This window comes from Trachemys scripta, chromosome 4 (assembly GCF_013100865.1).
Source record: "Trachemys scripta elegans isolate TJP31775 chromosome 4, CAS_Tse_1.0, whole genome shotgun sequence".
In the NCBI taxonomy this organism is placed as follows: Eukaryota; Metazoa; Chordata; order Testudines; family Emydidae; genus Trachemys; species Trachemys scripta.
The window spans coordinates 79,492,468-79,506,848 of NC_048301.1; the positions used below are offsets into that span (position 1 = coordinate 79,492,468).

A 14,381-nucleotide genomic window follows, 5' to 3' on the forward strand; every position below is an offset into this window, starting at 1 on the left:
GAAAAAGCTGTATATCCCATAAGTAAGATCCTTCGTTTTCAGTTTAAACCGATTTTTACCAAAAAAATTCCCTGGTTTTACCAAAAAAAAAAAAGGATTATTCCTTTTTTTCCCCGATTTTCACCCTACTTTTGTATCATTCAAATATATATAAAAAAACTTGTTTCATTAGGAAAATGCAATACATTGCAACAGATATATGTATTATAATTAAGGCTATGATTTTGTCAGAGATGTTTTTAGTAAAAGTCAGGCAATAAACAAAAAGTTACGGAAGCAGTGACCTGTCCCTGACTTTTACTAAAAACATCCCTGACAAAATGGGGAGGCAGGAGGATCCGTCCACCCACCCCCCAGTGGCTGGGAGCTGCAGGGATCCTATTGCCCAGTGGCTGGGAGAGGTCCCTACCACCCTGAAGGGCTGGAGCTGCGGAACTGGGAGCTGTGGGGGGAGGAGGGGAACCTGTCAGCGGTGGAATCTGGGGAGCTGTGGGGGGTCCCGCAGCTGCTGAGCAGCTCTGGGGTCCCTCTGCTGCCGTTGGTGGCAGCTGGGAGCTGTGGTGGGAGTCGACTGCTCACAGCAGCAGGGGAGTCGTAGGGAGGCCCTTGCCAGCGGTAGCGGCTGGGGAGCTGCGGGAGGTTCCCCAATGGTCCCCCTACCTGCGGACACTGAGCAGCTCCAGGGTCCCTCTGCCACCGGCAGCCAGTCAGTTGCAGGGGTCCCGCCACCCACAGGAGGGTCCCCCACCGCCTGGGGAGGCTGGGCTGCGTCATGGAGGTCACTGGAAGTCACAGCCATGACATAATCGTTGTCTTAATTATGATAATACATTAGCCTGTGTGTATATGCAAAGCTGCCTGTTGAAGTATGGCTATGTATTAGTCAAGAAGATACACACAACAAACAAACAGGCACGCACGCAAGGTCTGAAGGGCGTGTGTATCTGAATGTATTGATGAATCTCACACCCACCTGTGACAGGCTGGGTCACAGAAACTCCCTCAAGACTATCACTAGATGTGCTGGGATACCACTGAGAACCTCCCGGCCAGAAAAGGCTTCCCTCCACTCCCGTCTTGCTGAGCTAGACACACCAGTTGGCTTCAGCACAGACCAAGAGGTTGGGCCACGCCCCCTGAAGTTCTCAGAAACTAAGATTCACTTAGCCCACGGGCTTCTCAGTTAACAGGGACTTTCCCAGCTTCCAGTAGTCAATCTTTCTGGGAGCCTAAATTCCAAATAAATCCGCTTTATTCTTTAAAAAGTTTATACAGGGTAAACTCATAAATTGTCCGCCCTCTATAACACTAATAGAGAGAGATGCACAGCTGTTTGCTCCCCCAGGTATTAATTACTTACTCTGGGTTCAATAATAAGCAAAAGTGATTTTATTAAGTATAAAAAGTAGGATTTAAGTGGTTCCAACTAATAACAGAGAGAACAAAGCAAGTTACCAAGCAAAATGAAACAAAACACGCAAACCTAAGCCTAACAGATTAAGAAACTGCATACAGGTAAATCTCACCCTTAGAGATGTTCTAATAAGCTTCTTTCACAGACTGGACTCCTTCCTAGTCTGGGTCCAGCAATCACTCATACCCCCGTAGTTACTGTCCTTTGTTCCAGTTTCTTTCAGGCATCTCTTTGGGGTGGAGAGGCCATCTCTTAAGCAAGTTGAAGACAAAATGGAGGGGTTTCCAGGGCCTTTTATATTCTCTCTCTTGTGGGTGGAAACCCCTCTGTGCAACATCACAGCAACAAGATGGAGTTTGTAGCCAGCTAAGTCACATGTCCATGAATGATTCAGCTTTTTGCAGGCTGACGCCATTGTTTACATGTTAGTTTGAACGTTCCCAGAAAAGCTCAGATGTGTCGCCCAAAGTCCATTGTCAGTTAAGTGTTTCTTGACTGGACACTTAGTAAGAATAGTCCTTTCCTCAAGAAGCTGACTAAATGCTTCACTGAGGCTACTTAGAATCAAACACATTGAGATACAAGTACATAGCCAATATTCATAACTTCAAATACAAAAATGATACACACATACAGACGGCATAATCATAACCAGCAAATTACAACCTTTCCATAGACACCCCACTTGACCTCCTCTGTACAAAACCTGGTGCAACCATAGGACTCTGGTTGCAACAATGATCTATATGGTCACCATTCATGTCACTAACGTCACCTACCATGTACACATTTCAAGCTGTTAGCAGAGAAAGATTTAAAGATCTGACACACTAAAATGGGAAGAAAACAAAAACCTGATCAGAAAACATTTCAGAACACAAGGAAGTATTTGAAAGTTAAAAAAAAAAAAACAGGAGTAAAAGATGAAGTGAGTGTATGTGCTGCAAATGGTGTGGCCCAATTATTAAATGTTAATATTTATAGGCTAATAGTTCTAAGTCTACAACAGTAAATTGTTTATTCAAATGAAAAGTTTTATTTGGGGAATAGAGATATATTGTTTTCTTAAACTCAGAGGTGGCATTGTGTTTTGAGTTCTGTTTTAGTTCTGCAGCAAACCACACTGATGAACAGAATTCAAAGCATTATTCTACTGAATACTTTCCTTCCCATCTTTCCACCCACCAAAATAAACCCCGATATTTACTCAGAAAAATTATTAATTTTTTGCACTGATTTTGTTGCTGTGGTAATAAACATCAATAAATTCCCAGGAAAAATTAATTAAAATAAAAAATGAAAACGAAGGGCCCTACCCATAAGCCACCTTAATAAGACCTTTATGACTATTTTGAACCTCTGATGCCCTCAGATAGCCACTTGACTCCTGGTATGTTCCAGACAAAAGGCATCGTACCAGGCACAGAATGTTAAAGGTCACAGCAGACACTGGGTCGGTTAACTGACAAAGGCAAAAGGATTATTCAGTGTTTGCATGCTTGTTCTTATGGTAACAAAAGAATCTCACACTTTTGTAAGGTGAAGGAACTGCAAGACATAGCAGCACATAAAGACACACTGGTGTGATTCCAAACACACACCCCTCCATGTAAGGAGGCTCTCTGATTAAAATCAGAGCCTTTCTCAGGCCAACACTCACAAGTTACCCCTCTTCTGATGGAGCAAGACTGAATAATTGATAATAAAGAACCTGCAGTTATCTGATGTCCAAACCAAGTGGCTAAATAATCAGTTTTAGAAACCATGAATTAGCCCTGGGGTGCAGCCACGGGGACCTGCACTGTGCCAAAATAATAAATTCACAGATGAACTCATACAGGAATCATCTGAAATGCCTTCTAGTGCTGCCTTGTACAGCATATCTTATCTTGTTAGCTCCTGCGCAAATGAATTTGCTTTTTACTCCCATAAGAATCCCCTGAAATAAGTCATTTTGTGTGGAGTAAGGGGGAAGAAAGTAGAGGAAGAGAATGAAATTACCTGGAAAATTATTCACAGCTGACATAACTTTGAGAAAGCTATTTTCCTGCACCAGCTGTTACAAGCAAGGGTTTTGAAACTACTAAACATGCACCAGTGCAGCCTTTATTTAATTAAGCATTCAGTAACATTTTATTTGTATCTGTTCTTAAGTTTCTGATTTTTATTTAGTCTGCCTTTGACTATTATGTTCCAGATGTAGGTTGCATTTAGACTAAGCCAACGAACATTAATTGCAAGTTAAGTTTCAGTTTACAGCCTATGTAAATAATGAGTCAAAGACAGACTCAATAAAAGGAAACGTACACAGCCAGAAGCAGCCAGATTCAGGCTGCATGGCTTTGGGAAGACTAAGCGATACTACAGAATTGGGAATTTAAGAAGGTTTTCCATTTGCCACGTGTGGAGGATCAGTTACAGGCTTGACATGGGGCGGGATGTGCTGGGAGCAATTTGCCTTTAATAAATTAAATATTAGGGTATTTCAGTGCAAATCAGGGTATGTCTGCTCCATTTGGCAGACAGCTTTGGCATCCACTCTGAGTTTGAGCCTGATCCTGCAAAGTCTCACAGCTGGACCTAGAGCTTACTACTGTAAGCCACTCAAGTCAGCGGGAATATTTATGGTATCAAGTGTCTCAGAAAACTCAGGGGAAATCCCCACAGGTTCCCCAAATATTTCCCCTTCAATTTTTACACTGTCACAATCACAGAGATCAATCCTCTCTTGGAATCCTGCAAAATCCCCCCACTGCCTGGGATGACTTATTCCCTGGCTCCAAGACATTTCTGAAGAGCAAGTTAACCTTTGGGATGCACCCACATTTCCCTAAGGGATGGCAAGCAAGGCCCCACAAACCCTGTGGCACCTAGTTCTTCAGTAGTCATTATAGATTTCATTGTATTACTGAGCCTGAACTCAGTCTATTTCACACAGCTCCAACATTTTCAGTTTTCAGTGTGCTGCAGATTTTTGTATCGACCGTGCACAACCACAGGGTGGGAAGATTTCACTAGGGGTTTTGGCAGCTGGGTCAGATTTCAATTTTTGGCACGCGTTAGGTTTTTGGCAGTGGGAAGCAGATACATCTCACCCTCTTTAGTAAAGAGTCAGTTGATAAGCTTCCAAATATTTATTTCACAAAATGAAGTCTTTAAGATCCCAAATGAAATACTCTGGAAATATACACGCTTAAGAATGTACCTAGCTGTATGTGGCCATGATGGGATTATGTGGCCAACTAAATGTCAAGCATAAATGTATGATTCTGTTATGTCCCATCTCTGACAGGATGTGTCATCAATTGGATAGAACAAGGATCCCTGATTATTATTGCAGCTTTGCTGCTAACCTACTACAAATTCGGGTAAGTCACTGGAGCCCTTTGACCTTAGTCTAGAAAACTTGTTTACGAACAGAAGTGCTTTCACTGCAAACTAGATGTTGAATCTGAACAGAACTTTGCTGGATAAGTAGCAACTCTATCTCCAACAAATGTATGACGTAAGTAGAATGACCTGAATATATGGTAGTAGGCTCTCTGAACCAACAATTAATGAGGTTTTCAGACCACCCAGCCTGCAATTGAGCAAAATGCTATCATTAAACTAATAACAGCATGGCTAGAGTTGTGGGGATATTACCAGCACTCTATGCTGTTAAAGCATCATTCAGAGTTCGTTCAGGCTTGCAGGAAGAGAGAAGAGCAGCATAAAAGCAAAAATGAGTTTGTGCTAGCCAAAGGGGTTAAATGGAATAAGAAAGGCTTTTAAACATATCAAGGGAAAAGGGAGGTCCATGGAGGAGGACGAAATTGATTCAGAAAGGGTCAAGATACCAGAAAGAAAAACATACAAACATTTGAGCAGTTACAAAGAAAGGAAGAACATGTGAAAATAATTGTTGATGAAAGGAATAATTGCATAATTTGAACATGCAGACCCAGAGCCTGACTAACCCGCCTACTCTGTGGGAAGAGTCTTTGTTTAAACAGAAAATCCCCTGCAAGGCAGGTAGAACGTTAAGGCTCCAGGAGTGTCCACAGAACAGATGTTATAAATGGTGGTGACCATTTATTAGTTTGATATATGGGGTAGATTTTAGAGTAATAGGAGAAAATTAAGAAAAGGAAACTTTAGGCATAATATCCAAGAAAATTTCCTGACAGTGACATATTTTTGGCAGTGGGATAGAAGGAGTCCCAGTGCTTAGAATTGTTAAAACTAGACTGAAAAAAAATACCAGAATAATATCCTATAAAGAGCAATTCTGCATTAGCTATAGAGAGATTGATTGGATGTTCATTCTAATTCCATCTATGATTCAGACACATCAGGACTAATACTTCACTCCAGAACCTCTAGTAACCTGGTCACAGATTCACCCAGCCTATTACAGTATCAAAATGTACAGAGAAGCCACAGAGAGAAGCATTAATAGGTGGAGATTAAAGGAACAGCTCTAAAGATTACCATGGCAGCTACAAGATCTGCAAATAATTACTGTCATGAATGAGTACAAAATAATTTGACTTGCTTTTAAACCAAAATGTTTTAGATATTTTAAACTGCTGCTTCATCCGTGATTTGAAAGCCTTATAAATGTGCAGCATTCATTTACAGAGGGGGAAAAACACTTGCCTACAGAAAGGCAAATTAACCATTGTCCTATTTCTACAATGGAATCTAGGGGTTTCTCTCTCCCTCCCCTCCTCTCTCCCTCACACACATCCACCCACCATCAAGGTGAAAATTAAAACTTGGTAACCCCATACCTTTAGGTTCACTTCAAACTGCATACAAAGACCTAACAAAGTTGTTACTTCCCAATGATGGTTCATTTTGAAGTCCTACCAGTACTAGAGCAATAAGGTCTTCACTAAGGGGTTGGTTACATTTCACGGACAGTGAACATCCCCCAATGAAAGGGCCTTTACTCCATCATGGAGAAGAGTATTTGATAGTCCAATGGACACACTGTTGGATCCTTTCAGCAATGACTGGACTTTGAAGTTCAGGGGAGGAGTTAAGTGTCAGGATACCCAAAGAGCAGGCAGAAAGGAAGGTAACATGATCATTCATACTTCAATAGCACATTGTATCAGAACACCTCAAAGCAGTTTACAAACAGCTATTAAGTCTCACAACACAATACATTCAATATTATGACAAGGTTACTGGGAGAAAATTTCTACAGGATACTTTTGTAGCACAATTCCACAATACACATCATGCTAATCAGATCTCCTGTACAATGAAAGAGGACTGCCTTAGAAATGAAAAATGGTTATTCCCCTTATACGGACTACCAGAGGAAATATGACTCTGATACATGAGTCAAAATGACTCATGAGAATTGCTCACCAGGAGACATGTGTGTAGAGAAAACCTGAGCATGTTGGACACTCCTGGTTAAGTCTAAATCTTCCATGCATGAATACTACAGCCTAGGCAAACTTAAATAGTTTACAATCCCAGCACTTCAAAAAATAGTCTGATTTCTTGTCTAACATCTATTCATTTAAAGGAAGTATATATGGCTGCACAAAAGTATACTGAGGTATATAAAAAGGGCATACCATGATGAGCAACAAAACTCATGTATAGGTTGAAATGTACAAAGGGCCAGCAGGAGTCTCCATGTACTACTTAAGTCTCCCTTAAATCCTTTAAATAAATAAATAAATAAATGGGACTTACTTAAGTGATGCATAAGCTTTATGCTGGCCCCTTGCAGAATGATGAATTTCACCCCTAAGGCTTGTCTTCACTACATTTTTTTTTATATACACAAGGTAACTGTTTGTCATTTAAATCAAGGTACTTCCCGCTTCGTAAAGGCTAGTGTGGACACTCCATGCACCATTGATCCTGGCTACAGATATCTGTTCTTTACTTTCAGAGCAAATGTGCAGAGAGTTCCCAAACTAGCTTTTATAAATGTTCTAAGTACTTTAACTTATATTTTATATTTAACTTTTATATTAATTTAATCTAATCTAGTCTAGTGTAATTTAAAGTCTAGTGTAAACATAATAGTGAATTTGGAGACAGTGACTCTTCATTTATGTTCCCGTAGACTATTTGACTCATTACACACTTTATACCTCCACATCTGTGACAGGCAGGTAAGCAAGCATTGTATCATTTACAGATGTGGAAATAGAGCTATGCTGATTTGTCCAATGCCACAGAAGTCTGTCAGAGTCAAGATTTGAATTCAGGAATTCCTTACTTCCAGTTCTGTGTTCTGATTCCATCGCTCTTTGGAATTGTGAAAGCACCTAATTGTTCTGTAGTGCATTAAGCTATTCCAATTGCTATTCTGGTCACACTGAAATCACAGTGTAGAGTGAGAGTATGATTTCTCTCTATGGGGGCTCAGTTGTGTACAGAATAAGACAGAATGACTTCGTTAAACCCTCCCCTTAATCTGACTTTTCCAGAGAAGCAAAGATAAAGACAAAGTAACATCCTCATGAAATACGGCTCTTTTCTTCTCCTGGGTCCAACCTGTCACTTCCAAAAGCAGATTGTCATGACAACGCACACAACCTGGAGACAATCCAGCCAATAAATCTGCAGAGGAAACAGCCATCCCAAGTGTGGAAAGAATGCTGCTGCTTTAAACCTCCAACGGCACAATAATCCCCAGACAAATTAACCTTATTAGTCCGCTGTAGCCGTCTGGAGCAGAGCGCTGGTAAATATTTTCAAACCCGCAGGAGCCCCAATGCCCTCCTTGCCCTACAGGGCAGAAGCCCCGAGACACCCACCCCTCAACTGAAGCCCGAAGCCCCAAATGGGGGGGGGGGGGAGCATGGGGGACTCAGGGAAATAATCTCCGAGAATTTAAGCCATGCCTACAGTGAAAAATAACGCACCCCTTGGCAAACTAACAGCAGCATTATCACAGAAGCAGCACCCAAGTGACTATGCCTCAAGTCTTTTCTCCTCCCATCTCCAAGAGGAGCATTAGATCACAATGTTTCACTAGTCCAACAGGAAGATTCTAAACTGGCCTCTCTCAAGCTTCTCTCTGATCAAAGGTGTGTTTGCAGGTTGCCCACTCACTGAACCGTCTCTGTGCCAGGCGTATCAACGTGACCCTTTTTATGCTCAAGTCTTGAACAAAAGGAAAGAGTTTTTCGTAGGTAAAGAAGGAAAGGGAGATGGGAAGAAACATGCTTTAAAAAAAATTGGTGATATTGTTACAATAGTGCTTTTTCCTTACATTGGCTTCTGATAAGAAAGTAACAGTGGCACTTTTTTTCTCGCATTTCTCAAGGGTATTTTTATGTTTGGGATTTTTTTTTCCCTTTAGAGTATCAGCTCATCAGTACTGCCAGCCACTATTAAAAAAAATTGTTCTCATTTCAGTTTTATTGACTCCCTGCCTTCTTGCATGCCACTCACCTTTGTGGTAGGAATAGCCTCCTAAGTCTCTGTGGGCCAAGCACACTTCCTTCTCCTGCAAATCATCCCATCTTTTACAAAACCTTCCCTCCCCTGATCTCCCCAGCAGCAATAATCTATGGAGATATCCTATCTCCTAGAACTGGAAGGGACCTTGAAAGGTCAATACCCCCATACCTTCTCACACCAGATAGCACTTCAGATGTTTTGTATTTGTCTAAGTTATTCCCATCTTGGTTCCCTCCTCCCCCCCCATGTTTTATAGACGCCATATACACATTTATAGGAGGAAAATGCAAAACTGGAGTTTTAATAAGGCTTTTTTTATTATAAACATAGAAGGCACTGCAGAAGTGCAAAATATTAGTGGAAGTCACAAGATTGGACAGATTAATTAGGTCTCAACAACCCTGCAAGGTAGGAAAAATGATCATTCCTATGTTACAGATGGGAAAGAGGCACAAAGCTGCATCCTAGGTCATACTGAGTTAGTCTGTGTGCTGGGAACAGTTCCATGTCCCCGCTTTGGACACTAACATGCCCATATGATCACAGTTTATTGAGCCTATAATGCGAAAACAAGTGGCAAACTACTGAACAAATAATAAAAGAACCACACTCCCAGAACACACTGTCTCATTACCTTCCTATAATATTTTATCTGAGTCAGGAACAGCAGGAGCAGCAGACCAGAGTTACATTTGCATAACTTGTTTTCCCTTCTAACGTCCCCTCTCTCTATTTTCGGCTAGCTATAATTTTTTGAAACTTTCATTTTTTTAGCCTGAAATTTTTCAGGCTTGGTCTCCACCTGAAAGTGAATTATTTTTCCCTTGAAAGTCTGAGCAAAAAAGGTTCAGCCTTCTTAAGAGTGAGAAAAAAAAACATGTCCTACTATGAAAAGTGTCTTGCAAAATGGAATGTGATTGTGCAATGAGAGTCTATAGTGTTATGTGTAGATAGATTTACCCATCTGTGAAATGGAAAGAATGCTGGGAGTTGGAGGTTCTCTTATTTCTCTCTTTGGGCCCAATCCAGCTCCCACTGTAGAAAGACTCCTCCTGACTTCAATGTGAACTGAATCAGGCCTTATAAGCTATTTGAGCTCCTCAGATGAAATGTGCTATTGCAAGCTTTTGAAAGCTCAGATAATGAACTACACACACAAACTGGAGAGTTGCAACAAACATCACCATAAGATTATTTGCATGGGAAAGACAGAACTGTTATTTGCAACACTGGCTAAGTCAGGAGTGTCATATTTTCTTCTAAATTTGGTCCTCAGTAGTCAGGCTTTGCTTAACCCTTCAGAGTGCAATCAAAAAACCCTGTGCCTACCTTGAGGGCTTTCACAGCTTTCTTCATCACTGTTGTCCTGGCAGTTATTTTGACTGTCGCATACAAAGCTTTTATCGATGCAAAGGCCATTCTTACAGTGGAATCGAGCAGTAGAGCACAGCAAGGGATTTGCTGCTGTGAAAACAAAAGTGTGATCTTTCATTAGAAACTAGCTCTCACCCAGACAGAGAACTACTCCCTGAGGGCTCCTACAGAGATGGGTCACAACTCAACATTTGGTCTGTTTGCTGAGCCTGTGAGAGTAACATGACAGTCAAGTAAATTGAGTACTTCTAAATGATGGGAGTTGGAAGTTTCAATTCATGTAATATTCATTAGAATTATCAGAGAGCTAGTCCACCCACAGCTATGGATAGACCTTCTCTTCAAACTGTATCACTCACTCTTAGATGTTTAAACACTGCTCCTATTTTAGGCAGGGATGTTAGCCTATTCATAGATTCATAGATTCTAGGACTGGAAGGGACCTCAAGAGGTCATCGAGTCCAGTCCCCTGCCCACATGGCAGGACCAAATACTGTCTAGACCATCCCTGATAGACATTTATCTAACCTACTCTTAAATATCTCCAGAGATGGAGATTCCACAACCTCCCTAGGCAATTTATTCCAGTGTTTAACCACCCTGGCAGTTAGGAACTTTTTCCTAATGTCCAACCTAGACCTCCCTTGCTGCAGTTTAAACCCATTGCTTCTTGTTCTATCCTTAGAGGCTAAGGTGAACAAGTTTTCTCCCTCCTCCTTATGACACCCTTTTAAATACCTGAAAACTGCTATCATCTCCCCCCTCAGTCTTCTCTTTTCCAAACTAAACAAACCCAATTCTTTCAGCCTTCCTTCATAGGTAATGTTCTCAAGACCTTTAGTCATTCTTGTTGCTCTTCTCTGGACCCTTTCCAATTTCTCCACATCTTTTTTGAAATGCGGTGCCCAGAACTGGACACAATACTCCAGCTGAGGCCTAACCAGAGCAGAGTAGAGCGGAAGAATGACTTCTCGTGTCTTGCTCACAACACACCTGTTAGTACATCCCAGAATCATCTTTGCTTTTTTTGCAACAGCATCACACTGTTGACTCATATTTAGCTTGTGGTCCACTATAACCCCTAGATCCCTTTCTGCCGTACTCCTTCCTAGACAGTCTCTTCCCATTCTGTATGTGTGAAACTGATTTTTTCTTCCTAAGTGGAGCACTTTGCATCTGTCTTTGTTAAACTTCATCCTGTTTAACTCTGACCATTTCTCCAATTTGTCCAGATCATTTTGAATTATGACCCTGTCCTCCAAAGCAGTTGCAATCCCTCCCAGTTTGGTATCATCTGCAAAATTAATAAACGTACTTTCTATGCCAATATCTAAGTCGTTGATGAAGATATTGAACAGAGCCGGTCCCAAAACAGACCCCTGCGATACCCCACTCGTTATGCCTTTCCAGCAGGATTGAGAACCATTAATAACAACTCTCTGAGTACGGTTATCCAGCCAGTTATGCACCCACCTTATAGTAGCCCCATCTAAATTGTATTTGCCTAGTTTATCGATAAGAATATCATGCGAGACCGTATCAAATGCCTTACTAAAGTCTAGGTATACCACATCCACAGCTTCACCCTTATCCACAAGGCTCGTTATCCTATCAAAGAAAGCTATCAGATTGGTTTGACATGATTTGTTCTTCACAAATCCATGCTGGCTGTTCCCTATCACCTTACCACTTTCCAAGTGTTTGCAGATGATTTCCTTAATTACTTGCTCCATTATCTTCCCTGGCACAGAAGTTAAACTAACTGGTCTGTAGTTTCCTGGGTTGTTTTTATTTCCCTTTTTATAGATGGGCACTATATTTGCCCTTTTCCAGTCTTCTGGAATCTCTCCCGTCTCCCATGATTTTCCAAAGATAATAGCTAGAGGCTCAGATACCTCCTCTATTAGCTCCTTGAGTATTCTAGGATGCATTTCATCAGGCCCTGGTGACTTGCAGCATCTAACTTTTCTAAGTGATTTTTAACTTGTTCTTTTTTTATTTTACCTGCTAAACCTACCCCCTTCCCATTAGCATTCACTATGTTAGGCATTCCTTCAGACTTCTCGGTGAAGACCAAAACAAAGAAGTCATTAAGCATCTCTGCCATTTCCAAGTTTCCTGTTACTGTTTCTCCCTCTTCACTAAGCAGCGGGCCTACCCTATCTTTGGTCCTCCTCTTGCTTCTAATGTATTGATAAAAAGTCTTCTTGTTTCCCTTTATTCCAGTAGCTAGTTTGAGCTCATTTTGTGCCTTTGCCTTTCTAATCTTGCCCCTGCATTCCTGTGTTGTTTGCCTATATTCATCCTTTGTAATCTGTCCTAGTTTCCATTTTTTATATGACTCCTTTTTATTTTTTAGATCATGCAAGATCTTGTGGTTAAGCCAAGGTGGTCTTTTGCCACATTTTCTATCTTTCCTAACCAGCAGAATAGCTTGCTTTTGGGCCCTTAATAGTGTCCCTTTGAAAAACTGCCAACTTTCCTCAGTTGTTTTTCCCCTCAGTCTTGATTCCCATGGGACCTTACCTATCAGCTCTCTGAACTTACCAAAATCTGCCTTCCTGAAATCCATTGTCTCTATTTTGCTGTTCTCCCTTCTACCCTTCCTTAGAATTGCAAACTCTATGATTTCATGATCACCTTCACCCAGGCTGCCTTCTACTTTCAAATTCTCAACGAGTTCCTACCTATTTGTTAAAATCAAGTCTAGAACAGCTTCCCTCCTAGTAGCTTTTTTAACCTTCTGAAATAAAAAGTTGTCTGCAATGCAGTCCAAGAATTTGTTGGATAGTCTGTGCCCCGCTGTGTTATTTTCCCAACATATATCCGGATAGTTGAAGTCCCCCATCACCTCCAAATCTTGGGCTTTGGATGATTTTGTTAGTTGCTTAAAAAAAGCCTCATCCACCTCTTCCACCTGGTTAGGTGGCCTGTAGTAGTATTATTAAGGTTGCCCAACACTTCCCATTATAAGCAAAACAGGCAGGGCCGGCTCTAGGTTTTTTGCCGCCCCAAGCAATAAAAATTTTGGCTGCCCCCACCCCAGCCCTGGGCTTCCCCCCGCACCCTCCTGCTGCCCCAGCCCTGGGCTCTCCCCCCCACACACATGCACCCCCTACCGCCCCAGCTCTGGGCCTCCCCCCCACCAGCACCCCCTGCCACCCCAGCTCTGGGCTCTCTGCCCCACACACCCCGTGCTGCCTCAGCTCTGGGCTCCCCTCTTTCCCCCCCACCAGTGCCCCCCCCACCCACACACCCCCTGCCGCCCCAGCCCTGGGCTCTCCCCCCTCCCCCCACCTGCACCCTCCTTCCGCCCCAGCCCTGGGTCACTAGTAACTTGCTCCCAGGGTGGGTCATTCAGCAGGAATTTTGGATGTACACAGAACATAGACAGGATTGGTTCCCATATGGTTACAGAACTGCAGTAAAGTGGAACAATTTTCAGCTTGTGTGATTGGAGGATATCTGGATGCATATTATAAGACCAATGCAATATCACTGTCTTCCTTTTAAGCAAATAAATAAATAAATAAATAAAAAAGGCAATGGCTGTTGAAAATAGCAATTCCAGTCCTAAAAACCACTGGGAAGCATTTCTTGCTCAATTTTATCCTACTTTTTCTACAGCAAGTTACAGTGGATCAGTATATTTGATTTGGGAGAAATGAAATAACAGCTGCCCAAGTTGAGCTTGAGCACTCCTGAAATTTGAGGGTGTTCAAATCTGGAAGGCAGGTGCTAGATTCCCTTTCTGAATATTGGATACATCTGGAAAGGAAAAGTCAATTTCTGCTTCCATGGCTCAGAAGTGGAAATCCTCCTACGTGCCTGGTACTGTATCTAAAGCTGCACAGTCTAGTAGAGCCTCCCCTCCCTTACTTTTCATTTTAAATTCTAGTGGGATCCACATACTTCCCTTGCTAACCAAGGAACTACAGCTCCCAGGGCCCCCTGTTGGTTCTCAGCTCCCATGCTGGATCCCTGCCAGGTGCCGCCCCTGCAAATGGGCTGCCCCAAGTACCTGTTTGCTTTGCTGGTGCCTAGAGCCGCCCCTGAAAACAGGCACATCTAAAACTTTGCCCAACTTTAACCATTTGAGCAGATGTTTCTTATGCCTCAGGCTGTATTTTGGGGGGGAGGGGAGGCGGGGGAGGGGAGATTTTTAGCC

General features: G+C 42.1%; 1 protein-coding gene across 6 annotated transcripts in view; it reads right to left on the minus strand.

Annotated features, from left to right (window-relative positions):
* Nucleotides 1-14,381, minus strand: part of LDLRAD3 (low density lipoprotein receptor class A domain containing 3) — a 172,589-nt gene that overhangs the window by 69,674 nt on the left and 88,534 nt on the right. For all 6 annotated transcript variants that reach the window (XM_034769677.1, XM_034769676.1, XM_034769675.1 and 3 more), the window contains one exon: nt 10,169-10,303. In XM_034769677.1, coding sequence (XP_034625568.1) covers nt 10,169-10,303 — 135 coding nt within the window. The remainder of the gene's footprint in view (nt 1-10,168; nt 10,304-14,381) is intronic.